This window comes from Ochotona curzoniae, unplaced genomic scaffold, assembly GCF_017591425.1.
Source record: "Ochotona curzoniae isolate NIBS_2020 unplaced genomic scaffold, NIBS_Ocur_1.0 scaffold_4683, whole genome shotgun sequence".
In the NCBI taxonomy this organism is placed as follows: Eukaryota; Metazoa; Chordata; class Mammalia; order Lagomorpha; family Ochotonidae; genus Ochotona; species Ochotona curzoniae.
In genome coordinates this window covers 7,767,446-7,789,960 of record NW_024467121.1, presented here as the reverse complement: position 1 = coordinate 7,789,960, position 22,515 = coordinate 7,767,446, and the positions used below count along the sequence as shown (strand labels likewise).

The 22,515-nt window shown below is 46.2% G+C and overlaps 1 protein-coding gene across 1 annotated transcript in view; it reads right to left on the bottom strand.

The window, feature by feature from the left end:
* GALNT2 (polypeptide N-acetylgalactosaminyltransferase 2) overlaps positions 1-22,515 on the bottom strand; it is a 171,052-nt gene that overhangs the window by 74,339 nt on the left and 74,198 nt on the right. The window contains exon 2 of the mRNA XM_040968047.1: positions 2,120-2,213. Coding sequence (XP_040823981.1) covers positions 2,120-2,213 — 94 coding nt within the window. The remainder of the gene's footprint in view (positions 1-2,119; positions 2,214-22,515) is intronic.

The following is a 22,515-nucleotide window of genomic DNA, read 5'->3' as shown; positions in this document are numbered from 1 at the left end:
TGCCTATTGATGAAATTGAACAAAAATTAATATGCTTCTCCAACATTGGCCCAGATGTAATCAGTGGTATATTCCTCCAAACATTTAAATAGGAAGTGATACCAACACTATATCATACAGAAGGAGAGGGAACACTTCATGACTCATTCTGTGTGAGAAATTTCACCCTAATGTCAAAAATCAAAGACATACCAATAAAATAAAATAGGCAAACATCTCTTGCAAACACATATAAAAATTCTTTACAAAATACTAGCAAGACAAATCTAACAATATATTAAAAAGTTACATATGATGCTGGCATTCCCATACAGGAACCAGTTTGTGTCTGGACTGCCACACTTCCAATCCAGCTACCAATTCATACTCCTGGGAAAGCAGGAGAGAATGGCCCACATACTTCCGCCCCTGCACCTATGTGGACAATCCTGATGAAGTCCCTGGTTCCTGAAGATGACACTATCAAGAAAATGAAGAGAGAAGCTGCAGACAGGGAGAAGATGGTTGCAAAAGGGTTGTTATCTTGAATATAAGAGAATACTAAAATTAATAAATAGCCTACTTTTAAAAAGAACCAAAGACTCAAATATCTCACACAAGAAGGTACAAAGAAGACAAGGAAGAGTAACAAAAGATGCTCCTTGTCACATCACTGGGGAACTGCAAAGTAAAATGGCAGCCAAGCATCACTATACACCTGTTCAGGTGGTGAAAATCCAGAATACTGACAACACCAACCCTAGAGAGGCTCTGCAACAACAGAACTCTCAATGCATTGCGGTTGGCAATGCAAAATGGCACAGCCGCTGTGGAAGTGTCTGATAGTCTCTGACAAAGCATGTCCAGCAGTCATGGTCTGTGTGGTTTACAGAAATGAATCGAAACCGACATGCACACAAGAACCTGCTAGCAGATATTTAGAGCAGCTTTATTCATAACTGCCAAAAACTGGAAAACAATCAAGATGTCCTTCAGTAGGTAAATGGATAAAAACTGGGATACAGTTAGACAATGGCATATAGTTCAACACTAAAAAGAAATTGAGTTTTCAAGCCATGGAAGAGACAGGGGAACCTTAAATGAATATTACCGACTGAAAGGAGTTCATCTGAAAGGCTATGTAATTCACTGTAGGACTTGCAACCAGGTAAAGGACAAGGACAAGTGGCTGCCAGGGTTAGGGAGGAGAATGGGAGCAACAGAAGCAGCAGAATAGACTTCAGCTACACTATAATGACAGATACATGTAATGCACTTGTCAAAAGCCACAGAACATGGGCCTAGCATGATAGCCTAACGGCTAAATCCTTGCCTCGCAAGTGCTGGGACCCCATACGGCACCAGTTTGTGTTCTGGCTGCTCTGCTTTCCATCCAGCTCCCTGCTTGTGGCCTGGGAAAGCAGTGGAGGATGGCCTTGGGACCCTGTACCTACATGGGAGACCAAGTTCAGCTCCATCTGTTGGAGCCACTTGGGGATCGAATCAGTGGATAAAGATCTTTACCTCTGTATCTTCTTCTCTGTGTATCTGCTTTTCCAGTTAAAACAAAAAGATCTTTAAAAAAAAATCAACAGAACATACAATACCTAAACCAAGAGTTAACTCTAATTTAAACTACAGACTGGTGATGGCAACATGTCAGTTTGTGCAGATTCTAACACACATACCATTCTGGTTCAAGACACAGACTGAGGGGAAGGGTATACCTGTGTGTGTGTGTGTGTGGCGGGGGGGAGCGGGAAGAGGATATACTGGCACTCTGGATCTTCCCTACAGTTTTGCTATGAAGCCCAAACTACTGCAACAAAATAAAATATATAAACAAAATTAAGCCTATTAAAATCTCATCAACCAGTGCATGCCATTCTGTATTTTCTATGTCATCCTATTTTCTTTCTCTTTCAACAAATTTTCAGCTTCCCCACTCGACTTCTAATTTTCCCCTCCACTAACGTGCCTCCCAGAAGTCAGTCGATTAGTGCTCTAAGAGGAATTTCCAGCTGGCTTCTGAAATCCATTCTCTACAGACAGGCTGCTTGTTCCAAGCCCCACGTTCAATTTACTCAAGATTATGTGTGCAAAGCAACATGACTTCCTGGCCCCTAGGCCATAGCAGTACCTGGAGGAAGGGTCTCCATGCTTTGTGCTTTCTCATCTCCATTGCTGTGATGAAGGTCTTTCTTTTTAAGGGGGTCGATCTCATTCCAGTCCTCCTAGGGGGAACAGAGACACCAAATGAGCTGATTGGTTCTTCAAGCACATCTTCACCAGGTCAATACATGCAAAATTGTATGATGCCAGTTGGCCTTGGGGGAGAAATGATGAATGAGACAGTCTCTTAAGCACCCTACTCCTACCTGAGAACTTGTTACAGGGTCAAGATGAAAGGGAAGGGGGAATAAATGTGGGAATAACAGTTTCTCAGTAAATGTCTGCATTTCCCTCTTCATCTTCTATCTCTATTGCACACTGATTGGAAGGAAGCACAGTGCTCCAAAAACTCCCAGAGCTCTGAGGCTAAAGAAGTTGGGCAGGGAAAGTGGATTAAATAAAGTATTCCAATAGTAGTTAAGCCACCAAAATGAAGGTAGCACCCTGGACATCCCAGAGGACTACAACAGAACTATAAAGTCAAGATTTAGTGTGAAACCAAAGTAAAGATATCAACTGTAGCAGAATTTATTCATTTCATTCGGGTAAATAATTTACTCCAATGCATCAAACATTATATCAAACGAAACAACAATTCCATGGCCATGGAGCTACACAAAATATTTCTGATCTCTTGGAGACCAGTTTCTGTGAATGGAATAAGAAATATTTTTGCACAGAACCCAAATCAGAAATAATATTCCACGGTTAGTCATTTCCCCACCATACTTTTGAGAACCAACAGATGTCAACTGATCATCCCCTTAGCAGATGCTGTGGGGATGATGTGTGGTGGTAATCCCTCCCTGGAGGGCACCCAACCCACGTTCCATGGGTTTACGCAACCAGCACCCCTGAGCACCAGCACAGATTCTGTATTGTGTAAAGCTGAGCATAGGCGATATTTTGGCTCTTTAAGATGCCAAATGAGATCTAGAAGGGTAACCCTCGGCAAAATAATATCCCTTCCCCCTCCCAAAACATACAACTCACTGTGCCAATAATCTGCATATTTAACTCACTAGGGACATTACACAGAAACTGTGCCTGAGTCTCCTTCCTGTCTCATCCTTTCCTGTTTTCACCACCTCTGCAATGAAGCAGCACAGCCTGGCCTGTCACATTAACGCTACTAGGCAAACAGCAGGTGCGTGATGGGCTGGTAAGAGAGACCATTCTGTGTCTTGTTGGGGAGGGGAAGAGGGGTCCTCAGCAACATCCACCTAGCACAGGATGTTTCTTGGCTTGTTAGGCACCCAGTTCCCTTTGGATGGCTCTGTCTCACGTTGTAATGAAGCTAATAAAATGCATCCTGAGCACAATGTAATTACCTTTTGCTCAAAAAGCTTCAGAAAACATAATTATCATTTAAGACCATCTTTTGAGATTATTATGGTTGCCAACAAGCTTTCAATTGTCCATTGGCAACGTGGTTTGGCAACCGTGGCAAACGTATGCCAGTAACGGAATCTGACCCACCGATAGACTTTACCATGCAAGGAAATACGTGAGAACACTAAATCAGCATGTAATGGAGCTACCAGAGTCACACTGCATAGACTTTTAATTAAGCATTAATTGTTATTTTGTAGCCTATTTAATAGCATCTGGTGGCTAATAATTCCCAAACCAATCCCCCACAGGCAATTGGCCTCTTACACTCACTGGCTAATAGGTCAAACCATTTAAACACATACTTGAATAAAACCAAAAGCACATGTTGCTACTGGGGCCTGCTACTCCAGTCTTGTTTTCCATGTTAGAATAAAGTCATTATAGCACTCACCAAATCAACATTTCTCTGGGTTCAGTCAAGCATGTACAAAAAATAAACCTTGTACAAAAAATAAACATTTACTTCTTCCTTTAAGCAAGATTAATTACTCATAAGTAATGTTCCCTCAACCCCTTTGCCTCTCCCCATCAACTGTGCCACAGGTAAAACCAAGGTGTGAAGTAAGGTCATGTCCACATAACCAGGGCATGCCAAAGGATCCAGCAAGTGAAGCAAAGTTGTATCAATTATGAGTGCACCAAGCATGACACCTACATGCTTTCTCACCCCTGCAGAGACTGTGGCACTGTGTGATTCCTGTCTCATGATGAGGGTGTCTAGTATTAGTGAGACTGAGTCATCTCTTCAGGTTACACAGTTGGTTGGAAGCTAAAGCTGATGGGAATAACAGCCTAAGGCTCAATGTAAACCAAGTTATGAAAACCTGAAGCCTCAGACCATCCCAGAAATCCAACAGAACCTTTCTAGGTTATCATAAAGTTATCATATTAACTACCTATTTTCAGAAAGGAAGAGGGAATGGTAGCTGTCACAGAGCACTCATGAGGTACCACACCCCTACCTGAACAACACATCCCCGGTCTGTTTCCTGCTGCTTAATTATTATCTTCATTTCACAGAAAAGGAAGCTGAGCTACCAAAAGTGGAAGGCTGCGCAGGGAGTAGCAGGAAGATACAGGCCGTGAGGCATGTTGGGAAGAACCTTGGCCTTGAAACTGGAATCTCAGGGTTCCAACCATAGCCTTGTCCATAGTTATGCAGTACAATCACCTAACTTCAAAACTTTGGGGAGGAGCTCAGGCCCTTGCTGGTCCCACAATCTTAGGGTGCAGGTGCATTCTGGTAGTACTGGATCTCTCACATCATCCTTTTACAAAGGTCTGGGGTCCAAAAGGACTCCCCAGGCTTGGAGAGTGCCAAAAGTATCTTTCTTTGGAATCTCCACAATGCCAAGAGCAGTTGGTAGCATGGTGGTTGCTCAAACACAAACACTGCTGAAAGAAAACGTCTCACCCTACTCACGCAGATGGAGTTCATGCACGCATGCTGGGTGCAGGCTTCTCATTCCAGCTCCTTCTTGTACATTTTACACTCATGGGAAGACTCGTTCATACCAGTGGTGGCCCCGTTCAGAAATGGAACTGTACCACAGGCAGGTGCCTGAGGAAGGGGTTCTCCTACCACACGTGCCCACTGCTGGCCAGGCTGTGAATCAATCTGTGTGCTTTCCTCACGTTAGAAGTGGAGAATGACACAGTGATAGACGGGTCTTCTTTTTGCCAACTGGGGAGATTAGAGGAGCAACCATGTGGCTTAGGCTGGGTGAGGATCACATGAAACCTGTAATCCTGCAAGCCTGCTTTGATTTCCCAGGATGCAGCCTGCCTCTGCTCTGTGGTTCCCGCCCTCCACAGAGGAATGCCTAGCACCTAACCTGAAGACCAACAACACTGCAGAACAAAATGGGCAAGGGAGAGGGCTGTGGGGGTGGGTTCTGACTGAAAATTGGATCCCTGGCACGGAAATTTCACTGTGGGTTCAGGAATCCCTGCCAATCAAACCATGGGACACTGAGCATGACTTTACCACACAACAGTGTACCAGAGTGCTGGATGGTCCTAAGCCAGGAACCAGAGGCTTTTCTCTCTCTTTGTAAAAGGCTTTTGGACCAGACAGTAAAGCATGACTTCTCATCCACCTTACTAATCCACTCGAGCTGGTAGTTTCAATGTTAGATACCTGAATTTGGTGAGTTTCTTCAGCCTGAGAGCCACAACTGCTCGTGTCATTCTTACCACTTATATACAACAGCAGCACTTTGTCTCTGCACCTGAAGCAACACTGCGACTGGACCAGGTCATGAGCAACGTCAGATGGAAATCTGTGATGGAGTGATGCTACTAAGCAACACTAAGCAGACCGCCCATAAGCGCAATAGCCTAGTGCAAGTGCTGGAATCCCATACGGGCGCCGTTCCATGTCTCAGCTGTTCCACTTTCCATCCAGATACCTGGTTGTGGCCTGGGAAAGCAACAGAGGACAACCCAAAGCCTTAGGACCCTGCACTCGTGTGAGGGATTTGGGAGAAGCTCCTAGCTCCTAGCTCCTGGCTTCGGATCAGCTCAGGTCCGACCATTGCAGCTATGTGGGGAGTGAACAGAAGATCTTTCTCTCTCTCTCTTTTTCTCTGTGAATCTGCCTTTCCATCAAAAATAAACAAATTTTTAAAATAAAAAAGCCAATATTTATCTCTTTTCTATGCAAGTAAAATGGCAGTGTGACTAGAATAAAACAGCATTATTTTCAGAGAGAACAAATCCAACTGGTTAGTTTACTGAATGGTCAAGAAAATTAATTAGGTGTAAATACAGGTTTAGTTACTAAGAGAATATTCCCCATTATATCCCTGAATACAAGCTGTCTCCGTTCCAAAATAAGAGGAAAAATAAAAATAACTGCAGGAAAAGTCACCTTGGCTACTGTCAGAGGCAAGGTGCGCTACAGGGAGCAGCTGTGCAGAAAGAAAACGAGTCGGGCAAGCTGCCAGCAAGGTGGCCTGCAGGGCACAGGAGGGTGGCCCAGCTGGCTGGAGGGAGAACCTCTTGGCTACTAGTGGACGACTGCCAACTTGTTGAGGGTGCTTCCTGATAGAGTCCTTCATTTGCCATGTGAAGAATGACAGATTCAGAAAGGCTGCATGGCCAACGACCTCAGCACGGTGAGCATTCATCTTATACTGCTTCTGAGCGCTAGGAATCTGGTTGGCCTCCAGCTAGGCTGCTGAATATGGCCGACAGGGCTGCCATTATCTGAGGCTTTGACTGGGACTGGTTGTCTACTTCCGGGAGAGGTCCCTCATCAGACCAGTGGCCAGGAGGCCTTGATCCCTTACCACAGACTTAGCTACGTAACAGCTTGTGGCTTCCAATACCAGATTGGCGCACACAGAACAGTGAGATGCGAGCAGAGGGAGACGTCATGATGCTGTCGGTGACTTTGTCTCAGAAGCCACACTCTGCTACTCTACCACAGCTCACCAGTTAGATGTTCACATCATTGGAATCCACCTGAGAGGAGGCTGGTCAGAGCAGCGGAGAGTACTTGCAATATTTTCTGGTCACTACATCTAGGAAAGGCTAACTGGCAGCAGTGAGGCCAGAGCATCCCAAGCTCGACAGACACAGATGTCCCTAGACAGCTGTCAATCCGTGCATACAAACTGTGGGATGATGGAGCCAGAGAACTGAGCCACAAAAGGAGACAGGCTTGCAAAGTAAAACTGTCTCATTTCTCAGTGATGGACCCATGACTAATATAAAAACACTCTGACCACCAGCGACACTATTTCGGAATGATGAATTACCATCAGAATAAACATGGCTACATATCTAAGTCCAGATAACAGAGTAAATGTTATGCATATTTCTAAATCATCCAAGGCCACTCTCACGTAATTTAAATGACTAACATCATATTTGTTAAAAAGATGTAAAAAATATTACTGCAGAAGAAAAGAGTCTGCCTGCTTTTAATCTTCCCATACTGAAATATACTTTGTCACTGTTGAATTATTTCAGCTGACTACACCATAAGCTTAGAGGCAGATTAAGATGCTTAAAATACCACCTGAATGCTTGATTTTTTTTTTCTTCAATTGTCAACTTTTCATTGCTATCTAATGACTGTTCAGTAATTACCACTGCAACTAGTCTACATAGCAATGTCAAGTTTTTTTTGGGGGGGGGTGGGGAGCAAATCTGCCACATATGTTAATAAAAGACATGATAATTTATACTTCCATAGACTTTTAAAAAATTACTTATTTAGTTGAAATAGGAATGACTGGGGTAGAAGGAGGCAGATGTTCAATCACCAAATGGCCACAACACCCAGGAGTGACGCAGACCAAAGCCAAGAGCCTAGAATTCCATCCAGGTCTTGCAAGTGCATAGCAGGGACACAAACACTTCGGCAATCTTCCAGGAGCACTACCAGTGAGCTGGACTGGACGCAGAATGCCCAGGTCTCACTGAGCTGGCACTCTGATGTGAGACATGCATATTACAAGCAAACCCACTGGACTACAATGTACATAGGCTATCTCTGAAGGGGGAAGACCTATCACCTAGCCAAGCTGCCACACACCTGCCATCAAATGACAGCAAGGGATCTTTGGGAAGATGGCAGCTTTTATTTAAGAGCAGATTAAGGTTCTTGTTGGAGACCAGGGCCTCCCATGACAATGCTTCATTTTCACTACAAACTGGCAAGTACCAAGGGGATAGTTCACAGGTATAATCTTTGGGTTCTCTCACAAGTGGACGAAAAACTTGCTGATATATTCAGTTACTTTCTAAACAGGGTTATGAACCCTTAACAAAGTGACAGATATAATTAAAACTTTTTAAGAATTTATTTGTATTTATTTGAGAAGTAGAGTGGCCCAATGAGGGAGAAAGAGAAACATACATTACTGGATTCATCCCCAAAACAGCAACAACAGCTGGGGTCTGGGACAGGTCAAAGCCAGAAGCGCAGAACTCAATCTAGGTCTCTGACATGGATGGCAAGGATCTGCGCACTTGGCAATCACCTTTTGCCTTACAGGATGTAGGTTAGCAAGAAGCTAGAATCCCCAGTGGAGCTGAGATGCACACCAGAGCACTCCAATATGGGATGCACATGTCCCAGCAGCCTTGTCGCTGCTATGGCAAATGTCTGGCCCCTGATGTTTTAATTCACTAGAAACAGCTCCCAGAGTGTTCAAGAGAGGTCCCCTTAGCCAGGCTAGTCAGAGATTCCACACTCCCCAAAACATGGCAAACCTCTTAAAATCAGAAGCCTATACTCTGCTAATATCATTATCTACACTTCTAAAAGATATTGTGTTTTGCTGTTAAATAAAAGTTCCTACTGAAAGCCAATAGCCTGGGTTAAGAAAAAGGTATCTTCTCTCCAAACCATCAGGAGACAAGCTTCATCCCTTACTTCTTGCCACATATGGCAGGGACAGCAGGGAGCCTTCCCGTAGTCCCCTCTCTTAGGAAGAGCAGCTGGAACACAGCTGGAGGGGTAACTGACGTCCACAGCAAGCTTCCAACAGCAAACTTCTGACAGCTCCCCAAAGGTTCACTGGGCTAAGAACCAAAAGACAGGAGAGGTTTTAGAACCATGACGTGGGTAAAGCAGAGAAGGAGGGAACCAGAAAGACCAAGTTTCCTGAATCTTCAGGGGCCTGGTCACGCCCCCGTCAGCTTCATCATAAATTTATGGGATAGTGCTCCGGGCTTGGGAGGTTTTGTCCGTCTCCTGGGCAGCTGGGATGCTCAGCCCAGGTGCAGAGCCACACAGCTCTGTCCCTGTCTTCACAATCTTAACTCTCCAAGTTCCAGACTGGTTCTTGAAACTGAAGGTAGCTAAAACAGGAGGAGGATTGTGGGTTCAAGGTCGCACAGAGCTGCACACATACTGATGCTTACTTGCTCACAAATTTTTTTTAAACAATGTATTATGGTTAAAGGTCACTGCTTCATTTATTTTACTGCACTCAGAGAAAAGCAGGCTGGTGAGAAAGAACATGAGGCTGCTGGGAATTTGGGAGCTGTCACTTGCACTGATGTCAGAAACAACAGCTGTTAATCCTCTGGCGTTGCACTTTTTTCTGACATTCAGGGGCCTAGGGGATCACCCTGCACGCTCACCCTCTCATGTGGTCAATCCACTGCCTTAACCTGGTGCAAGTCCCTTCACTTGCATCTCTATGGCCTTATTTGGATGAAATGGGCATCTGTGATGCAGCCTACCAAATCTACAACCTGTAGCACCTGACATGCAACAGAGAAATCGTAGGTTTGACTGGCCAATTGGTGTTGCCCTCTCCCTATCAGTTCAGCTATTATGATTGTATCAGTGAGCTTCAAGTTTCCAACACGGGATACAGAAGTTTTAAAATAGGCTTATCCTTATCCCTCAACTCCATAACTGACAGGGCTCTGCTAACATGAACTCCTGTCCCTGAGAACACTGAACTTGCCTTCTCCCAGTAACAGTCCACCGTGTACTCCTCTTGCAGTTACCAGTCAGGCTATGAAATAATAATATTTCATAATAATTCTTCTCCATAATAATTAACTCACTCACTGACTTGTTAAAAAAAAATGTGCCTTCTACTATCATGTTCTTCCCCTAAATCCACCATTAAAGTTTAGCCACGAGAAAAAGCATCAGATAAACCCCCAAGGGAATGACAGTCTACAAAATTTTTTACCAGGATTCCTCAAAACTATTAAGGTCATATACATGAAACTGCCACTAGGGACTTGATGGCATGGACGATGTCCTGGCTGGTGCGTGTCAGCCGAAAAAAAAAAAAAAAAAAAAACACTTTAGGGTACAGCTGGGGGAACTGGAACAAAGGAGGAGGCTGAGTTAATGACATCAATCTTGGTCCTCTAATCACAACAAAGAATCACTTTAATGCATGATTCTAATAAAGGAAGGTAGGTGTAATATTTGCAGGGGCTCTGTACAACATTCCCAACTCTCTATAAACCCAACTGATTAAGGGGGAAAGCAGAGATTTTAAAAATTACAAATAAAACACGCACACACATCTTACTTGCCTCCAGGAGAAATTAATCACGTGAATAAACAAGCCAGGGTCAAGTACATCTGGCTAGCGTGCCTTTTAGGCCTTCTGAGCTCCCTCTGCCTTCCAGGGGGTGCAGGTGCCATGCTCCTAACAGTTGAGGTTTTCAGAAGCACTCTGCACCGAGAGCGACCAGCTCTGCTTCATCTTCTCCCTCTTTTTCCTAGAAACGCACCAATACTTCTTGACTAGGGGGCTTGAGCAAGGAACCACTTCCTCTGGGTTCCTCTGCTACAGCTGGAACAGATTCTTTTGCTTTTGTTTGTTTGTTTGTTTGTTTTAGCAAACTTGACTAGAGTATGTCTATTTTATTTATTTATTTATTTATTTATTTATTAAAGATTTATTTTTATTATTTTTTTATTGGAAAGGCAGATATACAGAGAGGAGAGACAGAGAGGAAGATCTTCCGTCCGATGATTCACTCCCCAAGTGAGCCGCAACGGCCGATGCTATGCTGATCCGAAGCCAGGAGCCTCTTCCGGGTCTCCCGCGCGGGTGCAGGTTCCCAAAGCTTTGGGCTGTCCTCGACTGCTTTCCCAGGCCACAGGCAGGGAGCTGGAAGGGAAGCGGGGCTGCTGGGGATAGAACCGGTGCCCATAAGGGATCCCGGGCATGCAAGGCGAGGACCTTAACCACTTGCGCCACCACGCCGGGCCCCTATTTATTTATTTTTAATAAAGGAGGTATTTTGTGGGCTAGCGCTGTGGCATGATGAGTAAAGCCACCACTCAGAGTGCTAGCATCCCAAATGCACACTGACTCATATACCCTGGTAGCTGCACTTCTGACCCAGCTCCCTGCTTGTGGCCTGGGTGGGCAGCAGAGGATGGCCCAAGTCCTTGGGCCCCTGAACTCATGTCGGAAACCCAGGAGAAGCTCCTTGTTCTGGCCCCAGCTCTAGCCCTGCAGCCATTTGTGGAATGAGCTGGCAGATGGAAAAAAAAAAATCTCCTCCCGCCCAATTCTGCTCTTCAAATAAATATTTTAAATTTTAGTAAATATTTCCCTTATGACTTACATTAAAAATCAATTGCATGTTGAAATAATTCCCAGAAGATGAGGGGATAATGGAAGGAGGAAAGCTGGGCAAGCACTACGATTCCCCAGCCGCACACTTGTGACGTCCATGTCTGAGCTGCCACACCCACCATCCTCTCTGCCTTCATTACTAGCAACACCCAGACTTGTGTGGGCGTACCAGCAAAGCTCTGTTCCCACACCGGCAAGGTCTCCTAGGACCACTCTGCAATGTCGCTTCGTCGCCAGCAGAGGCTGCCCTCTCACACCACATTCTCCAACTTTGATCATTCCCAGTGAGGGCCTAACTTCCACAGAATTGGTTCCTTACTTGGCCAGCTCAGGGAACCAAGGAGTTCAAAACTGGCCAATGAGATCTTCATTGGAAGAGCATTTTAGTCAGTCTCAGGATGACACAATCAAGAGGCCTCAGGAGAACCAGGAAGTGCAAGCTAAACTGGGAAATTTGCAATCGAGATCTTCTCTACCCCTCCCCTCCCCCAACTATGTCATCAGAAACTGATACATATGGCAGAATGCCTGGTAGGAAGAACCCAGAGACAGATGGCCCAAGTATGAACGGGACAGACTGCCGTGGACTGACCACCACTGCAAGCCAAGCACTGGACTGAAGCCCATTTTCTCTTCTGTCTCCTCACCAAAGTAAACACAGCCATTTTCTCTCACTGGAGTGCTCCTTTTAGCAACTGCATCTCTAAAGGGAGGAATGGCAGGGCAAGCACAGCTCCAATGTCTATCTGCTTCTCCTTGGGAACCAGAGAGAGTCGGAGCTGGACGCAGAGAGGGGCTGGAAGGCAGGGATGTCAGACAGGAAGAGGAGAACAGGACATGAAGAATGGGACAGCTCCCTGGTGGGATTCCAGGATTCCCTCTCCCATCCCGCTTGTCATCACAGGAGCTCCATGACAAAGCCACAGCTCTGCATGCTGAGGAAGAGAAAACAATTGATGAATCAACACATATCCAGTTTATGTGCCTAGAGCCCAGAAGTACCTTGTGCGAGGCCCACCTCAGGGTATGTGCTCCCTGCAGCCCAGAGAAAGACCATCTCATGCCACAGGAAGAGGAGATCCATAGCAACTTCCGGCAAGCGAGCAACAGCAGCTGGCACCTGCACACTAACTTTGATGACTTTAAAAACAGACATGTCCGAGCCCGGCACGATAGCATAGTGGTTAAGGTCCTCTCCTTGAACGTGCCGGGATCCCATATGGGTGCCGGTTCTAATCCTGGCAACTCCACTTCCCATCCAACTCCCTGCTTGTGGCCTGAGAAAGCAGTCTAGGATGGCCCAAAGCCTTGGGACCCTGCACCCACGTGGGAGACTCGGAAAGAAGTTCCTGGCTCCCGGCTCCTGGAACAGCGCAGCACTAGCGATTGCGGCCACTTGGGGAGTAATCCATCAGATGGAATATCTTCCTCTCTTCTCTGTATATCTGCCTTTCCAATAAAAATAAATAAATAAATAAAAAAGACATGTTCTCACTGATAATCTTTTCATGTGGAGCTCAGCGGCTAATATTTCCCAATACTTTATAAATGTTGTTTTAAAGCTCTTTTTCTCTTATGCTTTTCTTCACCACAGATTCCAAGCAAACACAACACTGTTGCACGTTGTTAGCCTATGTGGCAGCCAAGCAATCACTCTGGGAAAGGTGGGTTGGTGCAGCATCCTCAGAGCTGGAGTTCTACTTCCACCTGACCCCAAGCTGAAAGACTCCAACTCTTTCTATGGCCTCAAGCCTCAGGCTCTTTCCTTAGCAAGATTAATTCCATCAGTGCCCAAGAGCAAGAGGAACGTTCAGGTCACCCCTCCCCTCCGCTGCCGCCCATGTGGCTGACAGGTAACAGGGCTCTGCAGAAACCACCAGTTCTACTGTGTAGGCACTAGGTGCCTCCCAGGCCTGCCTACTGCTGTGGTGGGAGGGAGTCTCCTTCCCTTGAGTCCTGCCCTGGGGATGGACAGTGCCCAGCAGGGAAATGCTGCAGGAGCACCCACGCCTGGCACATTTCTGTACATGTCCAGTCTCAGCCTTCTAGCCATTAGGGCTTTCGCCACACTACTCAGTATCAGAATGCAAGCTGCAAATGCTTGTCTTATTGTGAAGCTAAGACTGCAGAGCGAGGGCCGGCATTGTGGTGCAATGAGTTAAGTATCATCTCATGGGATCTCCTGGGAAGGCACCAGTACTGAGGCACCTGTCATCCATGTGGGAGCCTGGGATGGAGTTTCAGGCTCTTGATTTGAGTCTGTTCCAGCCCCAGCTGTTGTGATAATTTGGAGAGCAAGCCAGAGAATGGAAGAGCTCTCTGTCAGTCTTTTTCTCCCTGTTATTCTGCCTTTCAATTAAACAAATCTTTAAGGAATATGGTGTAGATTAGTTCATCCTTACTGTGGAAAAAACTGGCACACCTGGCACCCTAGCGCAAGAACTGGAATGATCCATAAAACCTTCAGGCCAAGAAATTCCACTCCTGAGAATCTATCCCAAGGAACTAACCCAAAGTAAGGAATAAATTGCATGCATGGATATGATAGCATTAGTTACCAGTTTTAAAAATAAATGAAGAGTCAAAGTATTCAATAAAAGGCTAATTTATGTAACAACCCCTTAAAAGAGTATTAGGCCGCCATTACAATTCATAAAGATCACAAAGAACATGTAAAATGGTCATAATGGGTTAAATGAAAAGCAGGAGAAAAAAATTTATGCACACAATGAAACAACTATATAAAACTGTGTATCCATATGGAATAGCTTGGAATGAAATGCAGTGAATTAAAAATGGCTGTCTTTAGCGTGCAGAATGATGAGTTCCATGTTTTTAAATTATCTTCATGAATAATTTAAAAGCTTAGCACAGACACATTAAAGTTGACACTTTAGACCTACATAGTATCTCACAGTACTAACATGACCACACACAGCCTGAAACCATAAGGTCCTCCCCAAACCAGCAGGGGGACCATATCCTGGCAGTGGGGAGGGACAGGAGCCTTTTCTGAAACCAGGTGCAAGTCTGGCCTCTGCTCTTAAAATGCAAGGTCCAGGCACCACCCATTTGAGCCCAGGGAGGCCTCCCCTACACCCTAGGCATTAGAGGAAGGTCCAGATAGGGCCCTGCAGTTCTGGGCGGGAGTAGCAGAGTTCCATGCACTGAATTTCGTCTCTTCTGTATGCTTCACTCCTCCTCATAGAATCCTTCTCTCTGCCAAACACGGCAAGGAAAGACCTAAGCCATGTGTACTCATGGCAACTGTTGGTACTGAATGTTTACACTACAGGTGACGGCGGGAGCTGATGGTGAGTTCACAGACAATGAAGCAATCCACAGCAGGCTTGACTGTCCCTGTCCTCTGCATATGGGCTGTGAGAATAATGATGGCAGTGCAGCCCCCTCCAGCAGGCTGACACTTTAGGGCTCTTCCTGCAGGCCAGGGGAAGCCGAGTTGGCTTCATGTGTGCTCTTTTAGATGTAAGTGTATTTGCCAGGTCCCTCAGCTGCAGAAAGACATGCCTCACAAAGACAGAATTGGGGGCACAGAACACAGGGTGCCCAGGGTCACTGCAGGGCCTGACAGGCCAATCATGAGATGGATACTGATCCAGTATCCATGCCTGAGCTGGGACAGCAAAATCCCATCAGCTGATGTCACTGAGGGTACTGGTGTAGGGTCTGGCCCTCCATTGCTCAGGATTTCACAACCATCTTGTCTGCTTGTGTCCAGGTTTAAAAAGTTATGATCCACTACTATTCACATTCGAAGGCGGCTTTTTTCCTGTCCACACATTAGCTCTTTTAATCTTAACGGAAGCTAGGGAGAAGAGGGCTTGCTGCAAGGAGTGCAAGGCCTGGAAAGCAAACCTGAGTTCCCGTAGCTCACAGCAACAGGAGCTGTGTGTTAGTTATGATAGTACTGGGGAAATTAAATAACATTAACATATACAAGGGTATTTCAGAAAGGTCATGGAGGATGAGAATAAGCTTTTGGGGGACAAAAAAATTTTTTTTAAAGATTTATATATTTGAGAGGCAGAGAGATACAGAGTGATCTTCTATCAGGTAGTTCACTCCCCAAATGCTACACTAGCCAGGGCTGGGCCAGGCCAAAGCTAGGAGCCCAGAGCTCCATCCTGGTCTCTCATGTGGGTGCCTCTGCATTGGGTCATTATCCACTGCCTTCCCAGACGCATTAACAGGGAGCTGAATGGTAAGCAAGACATCAGCATTGTTTAGTGGCAGCTGACCCTTGAAAGCATTTTTGAAATCTGTGTCATTCTCTTGTAATACATACTTCCCAGAAGCTTTCTGAAGACCCCTTACATGAATTTCAAAACATTCTGCACCAAAACAGACTCAGATTCTAATTCCATTTTCCCATAAACTTCTCAAAGCATCGTTACATATGAGGGTAGCCTGGTCTGACAGCTGGCGGGTTCCCAGTATGCCACATGTCAACTGCTAAATTATACCAGTCTCTTTACAGCTAAGGAAACTGAAGTGTGGGGAGACTGGAGACCCCATGAGTTGTCACAAATCCCACAGTAGCTGACCAGGAGCACAGCAGGCGCGGATCTCCCCGCTTCCCTGCCCCCTTCAGATACGAGGAATTCACAGAACTCAGGGCTGGCCAGACACCAGCAAGTGTCAAGTCCATGGGATTCATTTCAAGTGGTGCTTGACTCTCATTTTGCTGTACCTTAAGGTCTGACCATTTAACAATCCCTCCTGACATGTTTTTTTTTTTTCTTTTCTTAATACTGATTTTCAAAGGATATCTTTACCTGTCTTCCTACGGTCTGTTAAAAATTGTGTAAAAAAAAAAAAAAAGATTCGTGTGTTCACTGACTTTGAAACCAGATACTGATTTAGGACTCTTTATAAATTTATTTAAAACTTTGTAAGTTAAGAACCTCACTGTCTCAATACCATCCTCCAGAACATGAGCGTTTCAGAATAAAGAAAATATGTGTGAAGTGGTGGCTGTTCAGAGAGAGCGGTCTCATAACACCTTGAGGGACCTGGTTTTTTTTTTCTTCTTTTCACTCACATATCTACATTTTTTGGTTCATCTGCATTTCAATCCTGAATTTTATTAGCTAAACCATGTTTCCATGCCACTCATGGTATAAGGAAGCTAGTCTGGGCTATAGGAGCCTAACAGGGTGGAGAGCTGTGGGAGCCCAGACAAGAGCCCACAAGTATTGTAAAATGTATGAGGCCATCTTGGACTCCTCCAGCTTAGCCCATTCTCATCTATCCATAGGCTACCTATGAGCCTGTGGAAGGCCAGCAGAAGGACTGCCCAGCCAACCATGTGGTAGTGAGCAGTAGCCAATTATCCCTAGTATGGGTCACTACATTTGGAGTGGTGGTTTGCTACTGAGACTTGGGTGCAGAAGGAAATAATACAGGACATTCCCAACTGCAGGAGACACACTGTAGCTGGAGGATGCTTCTAGGAACCATGGAGCCATAACTAGAAAGAGTAAAGAACAGAGCCAGAAGGACTCCACATGGAGCGGAAGGTGGGGACAGGCACAGCAACCCACATTTTGGAAATTGCATGCCTGTGTGTAAATGCTGGGAAAAAAGGCCAAGGACAGCCTGTCCATCACCACAGCTATCATACCTTGGAGCTTTAGGACCCCTCACCAACCTAACGAGCTTATTCATTTGATAAATATTACTTTGAGTACAGAGCTGGGACAAAGAGATGCATGGAACATAGCATGCAGTCAGACATCGTCTTTAAGAGGTCAGTAGTGGGGTCGGAGCTGTGGTATAGTAGGTTAAGCCTCTCTCTACAGACCTGGCATCCCTTAGGGGCACCAGTTGGAGTCCTAGCTGCTCTTCTTCTGATCCAGGTCCCTGATAAAGAGCCTGGGGAAGTAATGAAAGATGACTCAAGTGCTTGGGCCCTTGCAACTGTGTCAGAGAACCAGAAGAAGCCCCAGGCTCCTGGCCTTGGACTGGCCCAGCTCTGGGTATTTTGGGCTATTTGGGGAATGAACCAGCAGATGGAAGATGTTTCTCCTTCTCTCTGTGTAAATCTGTCCTTCAAATAAAAATAAATCTTACAAAACAGCTATAAATAAAGAGATCTAATGAATGCAGACAGAGGTTAATAATCATGGAACAGGATTTTCCCAGGCTCTTGGTACAGAGCCTGACACACAGAACACGTCCCATCACATCAAGTACCATCACTGATAGTAGCGGACAATCTTGATCCTGGCAGTGGGTCATGAACAGTGAACTGAAGAAGGCTGCAGCAGGAGGAAGTCAGGAAGGATGACAAGAAGGAGAGAGATCAAGCTTTTCCTGGTAAGCAGAGACTCTGGACACTGGCTAAGCAGGGGAGGGAGGAAGCACCTGGGCAGCCCAGCTCCTGGCCTCAGCAGCCTCCCCTTGAGCAGCACTGGACTGCTGCCTCTTCACCGTGGCCTTGTCAACCCTCAGCAGTAATTCTGGAAGGAATACGGGCCAACTCCTCCAAAGCTAGGATCAAGATTCTGGGAAACAGGACCCTGGCTAAGGGCCGGCCACACTAGCGCCTCAGCCCGTTGTAGAAAAGTGATTCAAAGCAGAGGAGGGGCTGCTGTGGGGCCCCCGGCCAGCCCAGAAGTGGGGGGTGTCCTCAGCACCTCTTCCCTAGACCCAACCCACAGGCATCTGTCCTCACTCTATGCGATGCAGTTCATGGCATCACAATGTGAAACCTGCTGTGGGAACCGCTGTGGCCCTGTGTGGCTTGTGGCAAACTCTCAGCCCTGCCTGTGCACACACTGAGTGCGGTTTTCACGGGACAAGTGTGGAACAGTGTAACTGTCCCCTCCCCTACTTTCTCAGGCCTATCTGGTCATCACCAGGTTGTAAATTGTTGTTGATGACGTGCTGGGGCTTTCAATTGATCGGGATGATATTCTGCCAGCTCTAACTTTAGACCAGAGATGGTCTCCCCAAGAAACAGTTGAATTTATCTGGACAATAAGATGCTGGACTCTACTCTTGGTATGTTTGCAAAGGAAGAATCTGGACTTAATTTGATCTGTAATACTACACCAACGTGGAGGAAAACACCATGGAGGGAGGGAAAGGGGAGGGGTTGGGGGAATCCCAGAGCCTACGAAACTGTGTCACATAATGCAACATAACTAATAATAATAAAAAAAATAAAACAGAGGGCATGTAGAGAAGGGACCCAAGGGAAGAAAGTAAGTCACCAGGACCCAGGACAATGGCTCAAGGACTAAATCCTTGCCTTGCATGACCAGAATCCTACATGGGCACCAGTTTGTACACCAGCTGCTCCACTTCCCATCCAGCTCCCTGCTTGTGGCCTAGGAAAGCAGTGGAGAATGGCACAAAGTTTCGGGACTCTGCATCCACATGGGAGAGCTGGAAGAAGCTCCTGGCTCCCCACTTTGGACCAGCTCAACTCCGGCCAATGCGGCCCTTTGGGGAGTGAGTCAGCAGATACAAGATCCTTCTCTTTGTCACTTCTTCTCTCTGCAAATCTAATCTGTTTTTCCAATTAAAAAATAAGTTTATCTTTTAAAAATAAATAAAAGAGAAGCTAAGTCACTGGACACGGTTTTCCAGCTAACCCCAGGCTCGAACTCCTCTCTGTGGATCCTTCTAATAAAACACCTTGGTTTGAGAGAAACTGAGGATTTTGCCTCAGGCACCAAGATGAGAAGTCAGGTGACATAAAACCTTGCTGAGGAGAAAGGAGCAATGGTGACAACAAAGACAGTACCCGGGGATGTAAAAGCTCACGAGGGCAGCAGGGGGGTGGCAGCAGCAGAGGGACAGACCCTGTGCACCAACCCCTCGCTCCAAGGCTGCGGGGCGAGCAAAGGAACACCTGTAGACCTATGCACCCTGCTGAGTACTCTACACCCATCCCTGTGTCCCGTAGTGTTACTGCTCTCAGCAGTGTGTCAGTAACCTCGCCTCCCCCAACCCTTACACACATACACAGAGCCTGCCCTTCACCTGCTCCCCACACCTACAGTAAGAACATAAAAAGCTGCCATGGTAGTCATCAAAACCCACAGCCAAAAGCAGGTGGGGGCGCTGCTCAGAGCATGACCTCGGCAATGCCCTCCTCTTTATTGCCAGCTGTTCACAACCGCGTGTGTAAAACGAACAAAGCCTTCCGGATAGCACTCGTCCAACTGGCTTGAGGACTGATGGTCCAAAACTGCTGTGTGACCACAGAGGCAAAACACTGGGGCTCCTGATGAAGAGGAGCGAAGCCGCTCACTGCAGCTGCAGCTCTGGATGCCGGGCTCTTAAGTGGAATCCCCATGCAGGCAGGGATCTTGCATAAAATATACTTCCAGGGACTTAAGGGCCTGCACATGAAGTCTGACAGGGTTTGAGAAGCTTAACTCAGATTCCTATTTTTGACATCATTTGTTCCTCCAAAACAGAATTTGGTGGCTTCAAGTCTTAGTTTCTCCATCTCTAAGGAAAGGTAGCTTATATTAGCTTGCTAGCCTTGGGTCTCTGGAATCCCCAGAGGCCGCTGTGTACTGGGGAGCTGTGGCAGCCCAGGGCCAGGCACTCCTGTCTGCACCACACTAGCCATTTCTCGCACACAAAGCCATGAGGCCACCTTTGTCCTACCACTCCACTGCTGGGTGTCTCGAGAGCTCTCCATGCCACTCCACCTCTAATGCAGATACCTGTCCTTTCAGGCACTCTGGAACCCGGGCTCCATCCAACCCACTCACCCTAGTCTCTGCTCCACGCATGCCTGTTCTATCATGGCTCTCCATGTACAGAGCCTACTCATCCTCACTTCCTAGACTTGGCTTATAATCCCCAGCTCCGCTTTTAAATCAGTCTATGATTATATAACGTAATATCCACGCTCTTGGCAATGTACGGTTCCATGGGGTTGGACAGCTGCACAGGATGGTATGACCACCATGGCATTCAAGATCTAGAATTATACAAACATGATTCCCTCTATATCTTTATAATCAGCAACAGTCCGAATGTAGTATGTAATCTGTACCCCAACCCACGCAGAACTCAAAATCTTAAGTTAACAGTACTACAATGTCAGAAACAAACTATTTGTGGCTTTTAGGGAAGCAGAGCCTAGTGAGAGGTACCAGAGTCACTGGGCGTCTGTTTCACGAGTAGGTTGTATGAGCCCAGCCTCTCTTCCTGGCTCACCATGGAATCTTCACTCTGTGCACACCTGACCACTACCCTCATTGAGCACAAGGGGGGAGGCTAGGGGTGCACTTAATTCCGGATTGTAAACTTCCAAAACTGTGAGCCGAAATCAGTCTCGTCTCCTGATAAAATTGAGACTGCTCTGGGTATTTTGTTGCAGTAACAAAAAGTTGGTGGATACAGCCATGGAGAACTTTATAAGCTGCAGATTTCCATCTCGCTTGAATACACACCCAAGAGCAGGATGCTGACGGAAAGCATGGGTTACCTCTACGGGAAACTGTCCAACTGCTTCTCCAAGTAACTGTACCATTCTGCACCCAGCCAGCAGGGGGTGAGCGCTCCTGGAGCTGCATGTCCTCCACAGCACTGGCTGCTGTCATCCTTCCTCTCTCTGGAGATATTCTAGTAGGCAGGTAGCATGTCAGAGCTTACACAAGCTGTGCTTACCACACCCCCTGCATCACCCTGTGGCCAGCACAAGCACAGTCGGTGCTATGCAGTGAGCTGCAGTATTTGCTCCACTTTTAAATGAAGGTACAGCACCCATCAGATGACTGTGCAATGCAGGGAGCTTTACAGTTTCCCTAGGATGATCTTACCCATTCTTTTATGAATTATCCATTTTTTAAAATCCCCGTCTCCTACAGGATAGTTAGAACCACACTGCTTAGCTGGACCTTGCCTTCTGTTGTATTCATCAATCCCCTAACCATGTATTTCTGAAACAGCTCATTATCTTGTCCCCTAGGCAAGAGGTTTTGCTTCTCAATGCCAGGATTCCTATCTCCCCAACACTCCAATCCATCCCCTATTCAGGCACTGACTGCAAACCAGGAGAATGTATAGACAGCCCACTGACACCAAAGAGGAGGCATGCTTTAAAACACACACACAAACACCACCTTGCAAATCATGGCCCCAGGATCACATTGCTTTATAAAGCCACAACCTACAGGCCACATTCTCCCCCAGGAAGCAAACTAAATACTTCAGAAAACGGAGTTGGAAAAACTTAATAGGTCACATGATCAAGGAACATGCTCTCTCCTCTGCAAAATCAAACAAACAAAAAGACTCTAGAATGATTCAGAATAAGATAAAACACCAAAGGTCTATAAAATTTATTGGAAATAAACCCAGAAAGAACCACAGTTTCAGAAGGCAAACACAGAAAAGCCAAACACACAAACAGGAGCCTCTGGAGTGAAAGAATCAATTAATGTCCTACCAGGGACAAGGTGACTTTCCTGGGATGACAATGCAAACCAGTGCTAAAGCCAGATCACTCAGCATCAAATAATACGGCCACCCTTGACCCTGGAACTGGAAGCCATTGGGAAGCAACCCCATGAGGGTGGGCTGTGTGTAACCAACTGTCCTGGGCCTGTTTCCCACAGGGCCACTCTCCTGCCTGAAACTCAGAAGCCAGGCTTTTCCCCTCTCTGCCTCTCTCTCAGCATGATATGATAGGATATAGACTATAAGATACAGGATAGGATACAATAGGACATGATATGATGATATATTCTATCCTACCATTCGATCCTCCCAGTTTTTCCATGCTTCAGCCCCAAGTCATCACCATCCAGGAAGCAGGTCTACTGGCTAGTCCCTCCAGAATTTTAAATCAATGTTTAATGGTCCTCCCACCTCCACCATCTCCCACTCAAACACA